General features: G+C 19.4%; 3 protein-coding genes across 3 annotated transcripts in view; 2 read left to right on the forward strand and 1 right to left on the reverse strand.

The window, feature by feature from the left end:
• PRSY57_1473300 (putative membrane protein) overlaps positions 1-86 on the reverse strand; it is a gene marked incomplete at both ends in the record, with an annotated part of 15741 nt that extends 15655 nt beyond the window's left edge. The window contains one exon of the mRNA XM_012910329.2: positions 47-86. Within this exon, the coding sequence (XP_012765783.2) occupies positions 47-86 (40 nt within the window). The remainder of the gene's footprint in view (positions 1-46) is intronic.
• Positions 87-2117: 2031 nt separating this feature from the next.
• Positions 2118-4893, forward strand: PRSY57_1473400 (DNA repair metallo-beta-lactamase protein, putative; the record flags this gene model as incomplete). Its single annotated transcript, XM_012910330.2, has 2 exons — positions 2118-2214; positions 2423-4893. 2 exons carry the CDS (start codon positions 2118-2120, stop codon positions 4891-4893), a joined length of 2568 nt encoding a protein of 855 aa, XP_012765784.2.
• A 597-nt stretch (positions 4894-5490) lies between these two features.
• PRSY57_1473500 (hypothetical protein) lies at positions 5491-16571 on the forward strand (the record flags this gene model as incomplete). The annotated part of the gene is made up of 16 exons (XM_012910331.2): positions 5491-5743; positions 5866-6236; positions 6423-6475; positions 6603-6840; positions 6937-7140; positions 7247-7333; positions 7454-7542; positions 7744-8085; positions 8235-8431; positions 8552-8664; positions 8767-11235; positions 11363-14874; positions 15125-15413; positions 15593-16099; positions 16221-16378; positions 16466-16571. The coding sequence occupies 16 exons, from the start codon at positions 5491-5493 to the stop codon at positions 16569-16571; spliced, it is 8988 nt and encodes a 2995-aa protein (XP_012765785.2).
• Positions 16572-16660: the final 89 nt, after the last annotated feature.

Genomic DNA, 16660 nt, shown 5'->3' on the forward strand with positions numbered 1-16660 from the left:
TTTTTTTTTTTTTTTCATTTTTTTTTTTTTTTTTTTCTCTTTTTACCAATTTTTTGTATTAAGTTATTTATATTTTCATCATTCATTTTTTTATCATATTGGTTGTATTATACAAATGAATAAAAAAAGAATCTTTCATAGGTTTGATATGAAAATGAGATTCGCTTAGAAAAATTTATGTTCAAAAAATATTTTTAATATAACTACATAGTATATATTATTGAGCTAAATAATTAAAATGAATAGAAATATTAAAAAAATTTAATTATAAAATGGATTAAAAAATAAAGAAAAAAAAACTTTTTTTTTTGTATAAATTTATTTTATTCACCTAATGCTTCCTATTTTATAATGTTTATAAATTACATTCCTGTCTTAAAAAAAAATATCTATTTAAGATTATTTTCTTTTTACTCATTTAATTTTTTAAAAATTTTATCAGAGATTTTATTTGTATAGAATCAAAAAAATAAATTTATTATATTCTTATGCATAGAAAAAGGAAACCATCAAAGACAACAAAAAAATAAAAGAAAAAAAATTAGAAATAATAAAGAGAAGAAAATAAATATATAAAAAATATTATAAAATATTTTTATAATATAGGTTTTATTAATTATATTATAATCCTATAATTTTTGTAATTCTTAAACGATAATATTTCTATTTATCGCATTGAAATTGAGGAAATGTGAAATATAATATATCTATATATAAAAATAAGGAATTATTAGTATCCTAAAAAAATAAAATAAAAATGAAACCTATAATAAGGACATATACATATATATACATATATATATATATATATATATATATATATATATATATATATATTTTTATTTATTTATTTCCTCCTTTTTATATATATTTTTAAAGGGAAAGTTTTTTGTATTGGATTTCTTTGAACGTATTTTTATACTTATTTTATGATTTGTATGCTCAAAATATTTTTATATAATAATTATATATGACAAAAAATAATTTCAAATCTATTTTAAATTATATAACGTATAAAATATAATATATATATATATATATATATATATGTATATAATAAGTGTGTTTTTCCTTACAATGTCTTACTTAGTTGTTCTAATAAGCTTAAGAAAAACAAAAAGAAGTTTTTCAATAAAGCAAATGGATTGTATATATTTCATTTTACAAAAAAATTGAAAGAAAAATATATGTGTAAGTAAATATACATTGACGTTCAATTATATAAGTTTGAAAAATGAAGATTATGTAATAAAATATGGTCTTATATATATATATATATATGTATGATTTTATGGTAATATAATAAATATATTTGAATAAACCTATTGAATTTTTTCCTTCTACTTAATATGATACATAATAAAAGAATGTTATAATATATATATGCAGGAATTAATAATATGTACAATATTATTTATAACATATCTCGCGTGGTCATTTGATGAAATGAGGAAATATATATATGACATAAACATAATATATATATATATATATATATATATATATATATATGTGTAAGTGTAAAATTATAAGGTGTAATTATAAATAAATAAATATATATATATATATATATATATATATATATATGTATATATATATATGTATATATATACCATTATATAATTAGTCATGGGATCAAATTTACGAAAAATATGTAGTTTTATATATAAAGCATTACTTAATATAAAGTTAAGTTTTTTTTTTTTTTTTTTTTTTTTTTTTTATGTCATTTTTTATAAAATAAATGAAATTATTGATTAAAAATCTTTTTATTTATTTTTATTTTTCTTCCTAATAAAGATCTTTTCAAAATATGTAACTATAATATTTTCTATTATGAAATAAAGTTAAAAGCAGGTATCTTTTTTTTACTTTTAACTTTTAACTTTTTACTTTTTTTTTTTTTTTTTTCTTTCTTCTTTTGTTCCTTTGTTTGTTCTTTTTCTTTGTTCTTTTTCTTTGTTCTTTTTCTTTGTTCTTTTTTTTTTATGTTCCTTTTTTTTTTTTTTTTTGTTCTTTTATGTTGCTCCACCTTTTCTTTTTTAGCTTTTGTTGATTAAGAAAAATACGTGAATTAAATAAGGATTATATATTATGATAAAAATTGTATTTTGTAAATGATTGAGGATAACATACATGTAATTAAAAATGACCCTTTGATTATAGTAGATAAGTTTCCTTATACTAAAAAAAGAGATGCTCTTCGCATTAGTGGTATGATGAATTATAAAAAATATATATTGTATATTTCATTTGTACCTTTTGTGTGTGTGATGTGATATGTGGTGATTTTTTTCTCCGTCTGTTTTATAAATTCATTCATTTGAAATGTGATCATATTTATATATATTTGTATATGTTTAAGTTTCCTTTTATTCATTCATTCATTTATTTATTTATTTATATATATTTTTTTTTTTAGAAGATAAGGAAAAGAGGAAGATTTGTCGTATTTTCTTTTTAACTCATTTTCATGCTGATCATTATACAAATATAAACAAGTATTTTAATGAGAATGTATTTTGTTCACAAATTACCAAAAAATTATTAGTTAATATTATTGAGGTCCAGGATAAATATGTACATAATTTAAAAATAAATAAGATATATTATCTTTTTAATTTTAAAGTTGCTTTTATTGATGCTAACCACTGTCCTGGATCGGTTATTATTTATTTTGAATTTAAAAATGGAACAAAAATTATACATACAGGTGATTTTAGGTATTCAAATATTCAAACCTTTTTGATCAAAAAATTGTTATCTTACAATGAAGATATATCTATATGTACTTATAAAAAAAATGGGATGATTATAAAAGGTGAGCAAGAAGATATAAATAGAGAATTAATAAATGAAAATATATATAGAGAAGAAAAGAAATTTGATACAAATCAAAAGAATATTATTGATTCGAATGTGGATTTAAATTGTATTATAATAAAAAAAGAAAAAGAAGAAAGTGAATGTAAAATTGGTGGTGAAAATCATAATAGTTGTGAAGATCATCATAGTGGTGAAGAAAAAAAAAAAGAAGAAAATATTTATATTCCTCTTTTGGGAACAAATGAAAAGCATAATATTTTACATACGACTGAAAATTTTTCTATTTATGAAAGTACTAACAATTTTGTAAATTTACAAGAAATTATAAAGATATATTTAAAAACCGTTGAAGTGTTATTATTAAATATTCATAAGATAGAAAAGAAACAATTTTATATGTATGATACCATAAAAGAAGATAATTATTTTAATCATTTTCTTTTTATTGACTTATGTTTATATTTTAATCAAAATGAAGAGGATATATCTTTTTTTTTTGATTATAAAAATTTGAACGAAAAGGGTATAATATTAAACCCTGAGAATATACAAAAGATACATGTTAAGAAGAATGAAGCTTTGAAATGTGACAAAAATGTAAAAGATAGGGAGAATATAAAAAAGGAAGAAAAGCATATTAATTCAATAGATCAAATAATATATGATGAATATCATAATTTGGAAAAAAATATATTACCTAATAAAATAAAAAGAGAGAAGAACATCATTTCCGATTTGAATTGTATATTAGATGAATCTCAATACAATATGGAACAAAAAAAAAAAAAGAAAAGAAATCATGAGGATTTTAAAGAACTTGTAAACATTCAAATGAATGATAAGATAAATGAAAAGGCAAATAAAATGATCTCAGAAGATACCAATTATATAAAAACTATATATCTTGACACAACATATGCTTTATCAAAAAATAATTTATTTGCTCCTCAAATGTATCTGATAAATTATGTTATTTATGTATGTAAAAAGAGATTACTTTATGATGAAGAAAGGTCATCAAGTAATATGGAAGGAAATAAGTTAATCCTAGAGGAAAAGAAGGAAACAGTCAAAATTAAGATAGAAAAAAATAAAAATGACAACAGCAACGGGAACAGCAACAACAACAAAAACAACAGTAACAGCAACAGCAACAGCAACAGCAACAACAACAACAACAACAATAATAATAATAGTAATAGTTTTATAAATCATAAACGGGGAAATATTAAACAAAATGATTGTGATACCAAATATATTATAAATAATGATACAAAATATAGTAATATTCATATGCATGACAAGGTGAATAAATTAGATTTGTTAACAAATGATAACGAAGGCAAAAAAGAAGAGAAGAAAAAAAAGAAAACTTTATTTCTTTTTGGAACATATAATTTGGGAAAAGAAAAAATATATTTATCTCTTTCTGATGCTTGTAATATGAAAATATATTATAAGAATGAGAAGAAAAGAAAAATAATTGAATCATTTTTATATAACAAACGTATACTCAATAAAATAACAGATAATAAATTAGAAGCACAAATTCATATTGTTGATATTAATTATTCTTATATATTTCCAAAAATTGATAAAAGGAAATTTCTTAATTTAATAGATGAAGATATAGAAAAAGAATTCGATTCTTTTTATTATATTATACCAACTGGATGGGTAAAAAAATTTTCATTTTATGAAAGAAATAATATTTCCATATTTTTAATTCCTTATAGTGAACACTCAAATTTAGATGAGTTAAAAAATTTTGTTAAATCGATAAAACCTTGTAATATATTACCAACCGTATTCTACAATGAAAAAGAAAAAACAACAATTCTGAATATATTTAATCCTTATCTTAACTTAAAGAGAGAAGTATTGAGCTTTTTTAAAATCGATGAAACATATGGTTCGAAAAATAATGAGGTATCACCAAATAAAAAAAAAATGAAAGTAAACGAAAAGAAAGATGTATCCAAAGAAGACCTTTTGAAAAATATAAAACAGAAAAAACTTACATCCTTCTTTCCCCTCACAAAAAGAGCAAACTCATCGAACATGTGAAGAAGGAGATTAATAAATAAATAAATATATATATATATATATATATAATATATTCATGTGTTTATATATTATTTAATATTTATTATTTATTATTTTTATGATATTTTATTTGACTATTACGCGAATATTTTGTTCATGTGTTCTTTTTTATTTTTTTTCGTATATTTCTTTATATATCTTATTTATTATTATTATTATTTTTTATTTTTTATTTTATTTTATTTTTTCTACATGAATTAACTTTAAAAAAATTAACAAAAATGGAAAACAATTTTTCCTGAAATGTACAAGAATTATATTTGATTATGTGTGTATATGACACGTGTGTATGTTAATAATAATGAATATTTTTGCTTAAAAGGGCAAATTTATATGTATCTAAAAATAATATACATGAGTAATTTTTTCTCCTTTGCGAAAAATTAATTGAGACATGGGAGAAAAATGAAAATTATAATTTAGAAAAATAAAACACATATATATGTAAATATATTTTAATTTGTTATATATATAAAATATGTAGATATATTTTTTAACATTATATATATATATATATATATATATATATAATATATTTATATTTATTTATGTATTTCAATGGAGAAAAATAAAAAGAAGAAAACTTTGAAGGGAAAATTCAGGAATAAAGAAGATGTTAAAAATGATAAAAATATATTAAAAAAGGAGAAGAATAATAAAGATAGTTCACATGGTACTATTATTAATACTAGTGATAAAGATAAGGATGAATCAAAAACTAAAGATTTAAGAGAAGATAATATTTTTAGAAACACTGATAATTCTACCAGCTTTTATGATAAAACAAGTGATGTTATAAATGTATTATATTGTTATATATATAGAAATATATATATGGAATATATCATTATATATATATAATGAACCATCTACCTATTTGAGATATTAAATAAAAAGGAAATTTTTTTTTATACATAAATTTTTTTTAAATAGATAATAAAAATAGTAATTTGAAAAGTTCCCAAAATAAAGACAAAGATACAATTAGTAGTAATAATGAAGATATAATAAATAAGACTTTTAGTATATCAAATAAACTAAAAAATGACGACATATTTGAAAAAAGTATGCTGGTTGTAAACAACAAGTTGGAATGTGAAGATACAATCACATTATTAGAAAAAGATAATAATGTTAATATGAATGATTATGATAATAGTTCTGAAATTATAAAATATATGGAGAATTTTAAAGAAAAAAAAAAATGTATGGATAATATAACCTTTTCTATGGGATATAAAAATGAAGATAACAAGGATGAGGGGAAGGAAAAGGAACAGCATGAATTAAAAATGAAAATAGAGGTACCATATAAAAATGATATAATAACATGATTTATATGGAAAAATATATATATATATATATATATATATATATATATATATATATATGTTTGTAATATATTCATTTTAATATAAATACAAATATATGATTTTATCTCGTTGGCTCATTTTTTAATTTTCTTTTTTTTTTATATAATATAATTTAAGGAAAAGGAAACCATATCATACAAATCAAAGAAAAAGAAAAAAATGGAAAAATAGTAAAGAAAAAAAAAAAAAAATAAACATATATAAGTATATATATATATATATATATATATATATATATATATATATATATATATTTTATGAAATGTTATATTTTTTTACTACTGTTCAATAATTTAGTCATATCAGTAACGAAGAAAAAGAAAAGGTCATGAAAAAATACATGCTCAATTTAGAAGAAAAATATAGAAAAAAAAAAGAAGAAGATTTAAAAAAAATTGTAGATAAAAATAAAGAGGATATGAAAAAATTTAAAGAGAAAGAAAATACATTTGTTAATTTTTTGAAAAACCCAAGACTAAATCTATCTAAGGATGAAAACGTGAACAATTACTTGAGCATATATCCTAAGACAATAGTAATAATAAAACAAAAAAGTGAAATTATAAAGTTTGAAATAAAATGAAATGTCGTTGAGTTATAAAAATAAATATAATATATATATATTTTAAAGCAATTTGTAGATATACGTAAAAACGAAATATTTATCAAAGAATTATTAATTACCAATAAAAGCAATATTTTATTACACATTATAATTATTCCTCCAACATCAAAACAATTTTATATTAAAGAAATAATTAATATATATAATAAACAAGAGGAAAATGAAAAAAGTAATTTAAATCATCAAATTGCACCAGGACATTCATTAAAGGTTAAAACGAAAAAATAAAAAAATTTACAGTTTATATGATCTATTTAATAATAAATTTTTTTTTTTTTTTTTTTTTTTTATAACTATTACATTTTATATAATACAGATTAAGGTATGTTATAATGTGGTTAGTTTGAATTATCAGGAAGATCATATAAGGTTACTTTCTGAGGCAGGAAATGAGATAATTGATGTAAAAGCTCAAAAAGAAAAAGAAAAAAATTATAATATATATGAAAATATTTTATTTGGTCATTTCTATAATATATATATATATATATATATATATATATTTGTTGTTATCTCATTTCAGATTAAAGTGTTTCACTCTATCCCCAAGTTAATATTTGAAAAAGTCTTAAATTTCGGACCAATCCGTCCCAATGAGAAAAAAGAGAAATCGTAATATATATTATCATTCATATAAAATTACCAAAGGAAAGGAACATCACATATATATATATATATATATATATATATATATATATATATATATATATAGTATATGTGTGTATAAATATATTTATGTGTTTATCTATTACAACTATATATATTTTTTTTTCCTTTTTTTTTTTTTTTTTATTTTTCGTTTATGTGTTGCAGATTTAGTATAAAAAATAACGGCAAAGATATCAACCTTTTAATATGTCCGAAGAAACTATTTCATTTTTACGAGAAGTTAAAAAAGGTCGAAGGAGAAAAAAAAATTTTGAATTTATTGTTAAAAAAAAATAATGAAGAAACTAATGATATAGAAGAAATTAATGAAAAGGAAGATACATATTATATATATAATAATGTGACAAGTTATTCTCATAACTTTTTGTTTTTATATAAAAAATTTGTAAATAATTTTAATACTTTATATTTCGAAAAGATATTACAAGATTTGTATTACATCCATTTAAATAGTTCAGAAGAAAATTTTGTTACTTTTACATTTAAGTATGCATTTTAATGAAACAAAAATTAAAACATAGAAAAATATTCAAAAGTATAAACATATATATATATATATATATATATTATATGAATTTATTTTATTTTGTATTATTATTATAATTTTTTTTATTATTACAACTTAAATATTTTAGATGTAATAAAATTGGTATATATCAAAAAGACTACTATATAATCACTGACAATGAATGTAACTTGAATGAATTAGAAAAAAACGAAAATATACCAGATCTAATTAATCTGAACAAATTAAATATTTTTGAGTTCTCTATAAATGTTATAGTGGAACCTGTATTATTAAATTTGCTCTTCTTAAATAATAGGATGACACGTATATTTTATAATAATATATTAATAAATAAAAATGTATAAATAAATAAAAATGAATTAATAAATAAAAATACATATAAATATGTGCACTTATATATATATATATATTATATTTTTCTAGATGAGGTTTATTCGAACAAAATATCAGAATATTTAGAGAATAACGAAAAAGACAATTTAAATTATTTCCTTCATTGTAGTTCTTTATATGCTTTTAAGTTTTCCGATGTACAAGTATGTAGTGCAAAAAAAAAAAAAAAAATTATATATATATATATATATATCTATATATATTTATTTATTTATATATTTTTTTTCTTTTTTTTTTCCTTTTAGATCAATAGTGCTTATAATTATATGGACATAGAAATTTCGAACAACGGTTTATTAGATTTAAACGTTGTATGTAGTATATATATAAAAAGTTATGATAATAAGGACAAGGAATCTATAATTTTAAATGTGAATGATAAAGGAATATATTATTATGATGAATATTTTAATGAGAATTATTCTGATTCTTTGTACAATGATATAGAAAAAAACAAAATTATTTATGATAGCCAATATTGTAAAGATATAAAAATAAATGAAAAAAAAAATAAGGATAGAAAAAAATTATGTCCCTTTTATATATATCCAAGAAAATTTAATTTATCTTACAAAAGTCGAAAGAAAATATTTATTATTTTTAAGCCATTAGAAAGACATATAAATTATCAAAATTATTATTTTATTTTATCTGTTAAAGATGTAAACAAAGGTTGTGATTTAAATATCATGGATTTATTCAATATTGCTTCGAAAACAAGACAACATGATGAAATATGCGGAATTCCCTTAGTATGTATTAATGAAAAAAATATAATTAAAAGAAAAAGGAAAGAAATTGATAAGAAAGAAAAACAAATATTGAAAAAAAAATTTGGTAAGAAAATTTCTAAATATTATAAATCATCTACATCTACATCTTCGAAAACATCGTGTATATCCTTATCTGATGATAACATAACCAGTTCTAGCTATTCACAATATAGTGAGTCCTATTTAAAAAAAAAGCAAACGCAAAAAACAAAATATTTTAATAAAAAAGAAAGAAAAAAAAATTTCTTATCTCTTTTAATTCCTTTATATGCAAATATAATTGAACCAAATGTAAATATAAAAGCTAAAAAATTATCCAAAAGTATTTTTATAAACCCTTTATATCTATACAAATGTTCATTTACAATGAAAAATAAGAATAATTTTTATATCAATTATTTCTTCCCACTTGTTTTGAATTATAGTGATAATAGTAGGAGGGATAAAAAATATTTGATGGAAGATATTATTAAAGAAGAGGAAAATAAAGAGAAAAATAAAGAAAAATATGGTTGTATATATTATTATGATTATTTTGAAATCATAAAAGATATATATGTGAAGAAAAGTAAAAATAAGAAAGATCAGAAGAAAATGTCTACTTATAAAATGACCACAACCAATGATAACAATAATAACAATAATAATAATCATAATAATAATGATCATAATAATAATAATAACAATAATAATGATCATAATAATAATGATCATAATAATGATCATAATAATAATGATAATAATAATGATAATAATAGTACACAATTTTGTCGTATAAAAAAGAAGAAAAAGAAAAAAGAAAAAAAAAACGTATCCACCACATATAAACAATGTAGCGAAAAAATAAAAGATGATAAGAACGATAGTGACAAATACGAATACTATAATTATCTTAATAGTTTAAATAAAAAATTAATAAAATATTTTCACAAAAAAGGAGATAGTGATAAGGTAAGTATGTATGTGTTGGTTAAAAACGATGTTAATGAAAATTTAAAAAATGATACTTTAAAAGAAAATGAAAAAAAATACGATAAATTGAAAACTAGTGGAAAGAGAAAAAATATTTTAAAAATAGAAAAAGGTACATATTTTCTTAAACCATATGAAAAAAAAAAAATTGTTTTATATTTATTAGTAAATAAATATGGATATCATAAAATAGATTTCAAGATATTATTTTATATGGATAATTATAGAATGGAAAAAACAGTTACGGCTAAAATTTATACAAGATATAAAGGTCTTCATTTTGATAAAGATGCTTTTATTTTTAAAGATAGTTTGTGTCATTATAGTTATTGTAATATTATAAAGGTAAAGAATTTAGATAAAGACATTAAATTTATTTCACTCGATCATGATAATAAAAATGATCATAATAAGAAGCCTTTTTTTATAGACTGTGGATTTATTTCTTTATATATGTTATATTTATATGCATTAAAAAAGAAAGATAAAAAGAAAAAATTTTGTCCCAGAAAAATATGTACAAATATTATGAACAACATCCAAGAAAAAATAGATAGCGAATATATAGATCCTAAATGTATTAAGAAAGAAGACAATAATATTTATAATTGTTCTCTATGTAAATGTACATTTAATTTTAATAAAATATTTCATTTTTTTGAAAAGACGTATCATGAAAAATATAAAGAAGATAAAGCATATAATTTTATATATGATTCTAATGAATATTTAATTCAATACATAAATAAAAATATAAATAATCATGTAAAAAATTTAAATATTTTGGAGAGTATTTATAAATGTAAAAGAAAGGAAAATATTTTTATACATAATAATACTATAGTATATAAAAATGAAGAGCACGTTTTATTTTATCCGTCCAATTTTTTGTTGCTTCCGTTAAAAGAGGCTTTTTTCTTTTTCTTTTTTTTTTTTTCTCACGCGGAAAGTGTACATTTGGAGCTTGGTGTAATATAGCGAGAAAAGAAATAAATATGTATATTAATATGTGAAAATTAATATATATATTATATATATAAATATATTTATTTATATATATATTTTTTTATTTATTTATTTCATTTAATTATTTTAGGTAAAATATAATACGTTTCGAAAAGACATTTTTGTCGAGGGTGAATGTAAGAGGCAGTGCATTAAAGTAAAGTACGAAAAAAAATTTAAAAAGAAAGAAAAAAAGAAAAAGAATAATTATGAACCATGTACCGAATATAAAGACAACTTAATGAATAAGGAGAATGAAATAGATATAAGGGCTGATATAAAAATAGAAAAAAAGAACAAAAATGATGATAAAAAGGAAATCAATTATATTGGTATATGTAGTGAGAAAAAATATTTTGAAGTCAAAAATTTGAATGAATTGAAAATTTCTTATGAAATATGTGATAGAAAAAATGGTTATTTTGAATATAATTATTTTAAGAAGCAATATGTTCTTGTTTTTGATAAAAATATAAATATAGATTGTTATTATGATAATTTTAGTACGTTTAAAAAAATTAATAATTTAGAAATAATAAAAGGAGAAAAAAATGGTACACCTAATAATATATTACATAATATGAAATATATAGGGATACATGAAAAAAATGATAGCACCAATAATAATAATAATAATAATAACAATAAAGTGGATTGTTATATTAATAAAAATCAATGTGATGATAACAAAGATATTCAACATAATATCCTTGCGTGCATAATTTTTTGTGATCCGTCCATACATACAATAGAAGGACTTGGATCAAACAAGCACGCATTCAGATTATTATTATTTTATGATGAAAATATAACCAAATCTAAAAACTTTATAAACATAACGTTTTCTGTTAATTTGTCATATTTTAATTATAGTGAAGTTATCAAAGTATACTCAGAATTTTATATGCACACATTTGATTTTGTATATATAAATGAAAAGAATTTATTATTGTCTTTATATTTATACATGAAAAAGGAAATAGAAGATAAAGAAAGAACACACATAAATAAGGACAATTTAGAGATTGGTAAAAAGGTGGATGATTTATCTGATACGTATTTTGATGATATGATAAACGAGTTGGATTTTATGAAAGCAGAAAAAAATAAATCATCTGAAGAAAATAATATGAACACAAATACTAACATTAATAGAAATATAAATATGGATAAAAATAATAATTTAAATAACAAATGTGATTACAGGTGTTTAAGTAAAACCTTTGACGGTATAAAAAATTATTATAATGTGGATGAAAATGTTATTGATCATTTTAAAGATTATATTTATGAAATTATTTGTAATTTGAAACATAAAGAAATAACAAATGAAGAGACAAAGAAGAATGAAAAAAGAAGGGATAATGGAAAAAAAAAAAAAAACGATAATGAAAAAAAAAGTGATAATGAAAAAGAAAGTAATAATGAAAAAAAAAATGATAATGAAAAAAAAAGTGATAATGAAAAAAAAAGTGATAATGAAAAAGAAAGTGATAATGAAAAAGAAAGTGATAATGAAAAAGAAAGTGATAATGAAAAAAAAAGTCATAGTGAAAAAAAAAGTCATAGTGAAAAAAAAAGTCACAGTGAAAAACAAAGTCATAGTGAAAAAAAAAGCCATAGTGAAAAAAAAAGTCATAGTGAAAAAAAAAGTCATAGTGAAAAAAAAAGTCATAGTGAAAAAAAAAGTCATAGTGAAAAAAAAATCCATAGTGAAAAAAAAAGCCATAGTGAACAAAAAAATGACAATATTGAAAATAATAAATCCAAATTTGTTGAAAAGACAAATGATGAATTTATTAAAAATACTATGGATGATGATACTTGTTATAACATGAAGAATATTATGAATGAAAATAATTTTTCTATAAATTATAATATTTATGATAATGAAATGTATAAAAAATGTAAGACTTATATTTGGATACACAAACTTCTTCATTGTCTTAATAATCTGATTGATTATAAATTTATTCATTTTATTAAAAAATATAAGTATGAATTATTTTATGAATATGATAAAATAAATATATTAAATGTAAAAGATAAAAATATTATGCGTGAAAATAAAGAAAATAAAATTAATATGGGAAATAAAAAGGAATTATGTAAAATATATCATTTTGAAATAAATAAAGAAAATAATACTTTCTATATAATAATAAATAATCCTAATACATATAATACAAGTATAAAAATTAACTCAGAAAAAAGTTATGTACGTAATATGATTAACAATATATATAATTACTGTATACACAGCTTGATAACTCATAAGGAATGGTGCGGTATGAGCAGAATTTCTACAAATAATATGGAAGATAATAAAAATTTTGAACACATTTTGATGGATAGTTTTAATTTGCACACGTTAAATGCAAAGGTGTATGAACAATTAAAACATTTAAATACACCGTATATTAATATAAGAAATGATAAAAATAAAAAATATAATGAAAATAAATTTTATATGTATTTTTATAATATATTAAAAGAAAAAAAAGAATATTGCTTGAATATTAAAAAAAAATTATTTCTCGATTTTTATATAGACATATTTTTATTCAATCATTTTATATATTCAAATAAATGTTCATTCATTAAACTTTATTTATACTCTGATAATATTAATATATATAAAGATATTATTTCGCTTAATATGGATAATTCTATATATAATAATCAAATTTTTATATTTTCTAAAATTAAATCCTTACATTTGGTAAGTTCGCATAAAGTAAATAAGGATAATGTCAAAGCAGTGTTTCTAAACCGTCTGTATGTAGATAAAGAAATTCTTAGAAACTATGAAAAGATGAGTAAATCTGAAAAAAATGTTGAGGTTCGAAAGCTTTCTGAATATTTTGATCAAATATTAAGACCATATGAATTTACTATATATAATTCATGTAATATCAAAAAAATACTTACATGGAAGATTCATAAAATATCATATTTGAATCGCAAAAATGAACATCCAGATACACAAGAAGATTTAGTGGAAGCAGATAATATTTCAGCTTCTAATAGTAGAGGGATATATAATGGGAATACTGAAAATGTTGGAAACTCTGAAAGTTTTAGAAATGGTGAAAATGTTGGAAACGGTGAAAGTTTTAGAAATGCTGAAAATGTTGGAAACTCTGAAAGTTTTAGAAATGCTGAAAATGTTGGAAACTCTGAAAGTTTTAGAAATGCTGAAAATGTTGGGAATTCTGAAAATGCTGAAGATTTAGAAATATTTAGGACATATTATGTAGATACAGAAGAAAATGATGAAACATCTTCTAGTATGAGTAGCATTAGTTATAATGAACAAAATGAAATTCAAATTAAATATTCAGACAATTATATAGATGAAGAAGAGAAAAAAAAATTTCAGTTATCTTTAGAAGACATATTATATAGAGAAGGAAAACATGTATTTAAGGTTACATGTAATTATAATTATATTGAAATAGATAACCCCAAAAGACAATGTGAACATGTTTCACATAATGATAATAATATAATGGAGAAGATCAAGAAGAATTTTTTTATGGAATTTTATTTGTCCATAATTGTTGAGAAGCCAAAGATTTACTTATTATATAATAATAAAATGTAAATAAATGATATATGTATATATATATATATATATATATATATATATGTATGTCTATATATTTGTTTATATATATGTCTATATATTTGTTTATATATATGTCTATATATTTGTTTATATATATGTATATATTTGTTTATATATATGTATATATGTGTGTTTATATTTATATAGGTATACTTTGATGCATAAATATATAATTTATTAATTCCCTTTGAACTTATAATATTGATTTTATTATTTTTACAGATTTTATAATAAGAGGATCAAATATGATTATTATTACTTTAATAAGAAGGCCTACAAAAAAATAGATAGTATGTACCAAAAGCAAGGAATTAATGATATTCTGTATAAAAACATAAATGAAATAAATGAATATTTCGACAAAACATTTTTAAAGAATAAAAAGTTGAAGATAAACTTTATGAATAATATGAATATAGATTTTTTCACATATATATGTTCGAGCAAATTTTTTGACATCAAAAATATAATTATAGACGAAGAAACATTTGATCACACAAACACGAAAATAGTAAAAATAAATAAATAAAAATATATATATTTATAAATGTATGTATTTATGTATATGTGTTTCATCATGTTGATTCTCTTTGGTATATATTAATTTATATAATATATATAATGTATATAATTTATATTATGCTTTTCATATATTCAATCCATGTTATATATTATATTTTTCCTTGTTAGTATCATATAAAATGCAAAAGCAAAATATGCCTTGACCTTGAAATCAACCAAGACAAATTGAAGAAAGAAAAAATACGTCAGGATAGTTTTCCAAATAATATTGTTGATTTGAAAGATCAATTCGATAAAAAATACATATACGAGGATTTTATAATATTTCAATATTTAACAACCAAAAAGCCACAGAAGTTTTTTATAGAATTTCATTATCACGTTCCATATATAATATTAAAAGAGAATAAGTATATATTTCAAGTATTTAATAATTTGAAAGTACAAAATCAACAATTCAAATATTGTAGAGAACTTTATGAAATTGAGAATAATTTATTCGATAAAATAAAAGAAGGAAAAATACAATATAATGAAATTGAAATGAAGGATAATGTATATTATATTAATTTCTTCTTTGACGAATTAAAAATGTATAAATCATGTCTCTTTCTATTTAATAAAACAAAAATACCAGCAAATTGGGTGATAAATGATGAAGAAATCATGAATAAGGTAGATACCTAGTACATATAAATATTATATATATATATAAATACATGCACAAAATACATACATATATATATATATATATATATATATATATATATATATATTACTTATTATTTTTTTACAGGGAACATCAATGTTGAAATATGGAGAGAATCAAATTTTTCATTTCAGTAAAGATAAAGGCATTTTATTTGGAAAGACATATGATATGGATCATGTTGAGGACGAAAAAATTGAAAGAAATCCTTTCTTGTGCCCTGATTATATCATCATTACATTTACGTAAGTACAAAATATATAAATGTTTTTTTCTGTACATACATACATATATATTATATATATATATATATATATATATTTTTAATACAGGCCCACTAGCCTTAGTAATGTCACTAAAATATATTGCATCAATATTTCACCGTGCGAAAAAATATTTTTACATTTAAAAGGATGTTATACAAAAACAAATTGGTAGATAATTATATTTTATTATATGACAACAATACAAAAAAAAAAAAAAAAAAAAAAAAAAAAAAAAAAAAAAAAAAAAAAAAAAAAAAAAAA

This window comes from Plasmodium reichenowi, chromosome 14, assembly GCF_001601855.1.
Source record: "Plasmodium reichenowi strain SY57 chromosome 14, whole genome shotgun sequence".
In the NCBI taxonomy this organism is placed as follows: domain Eukaryota; phylum Apicomplexa; class Aconoidasida; order Haemosporida; family Plasmodiidae; genus Plasmodium; species Plasmodium reichenowi.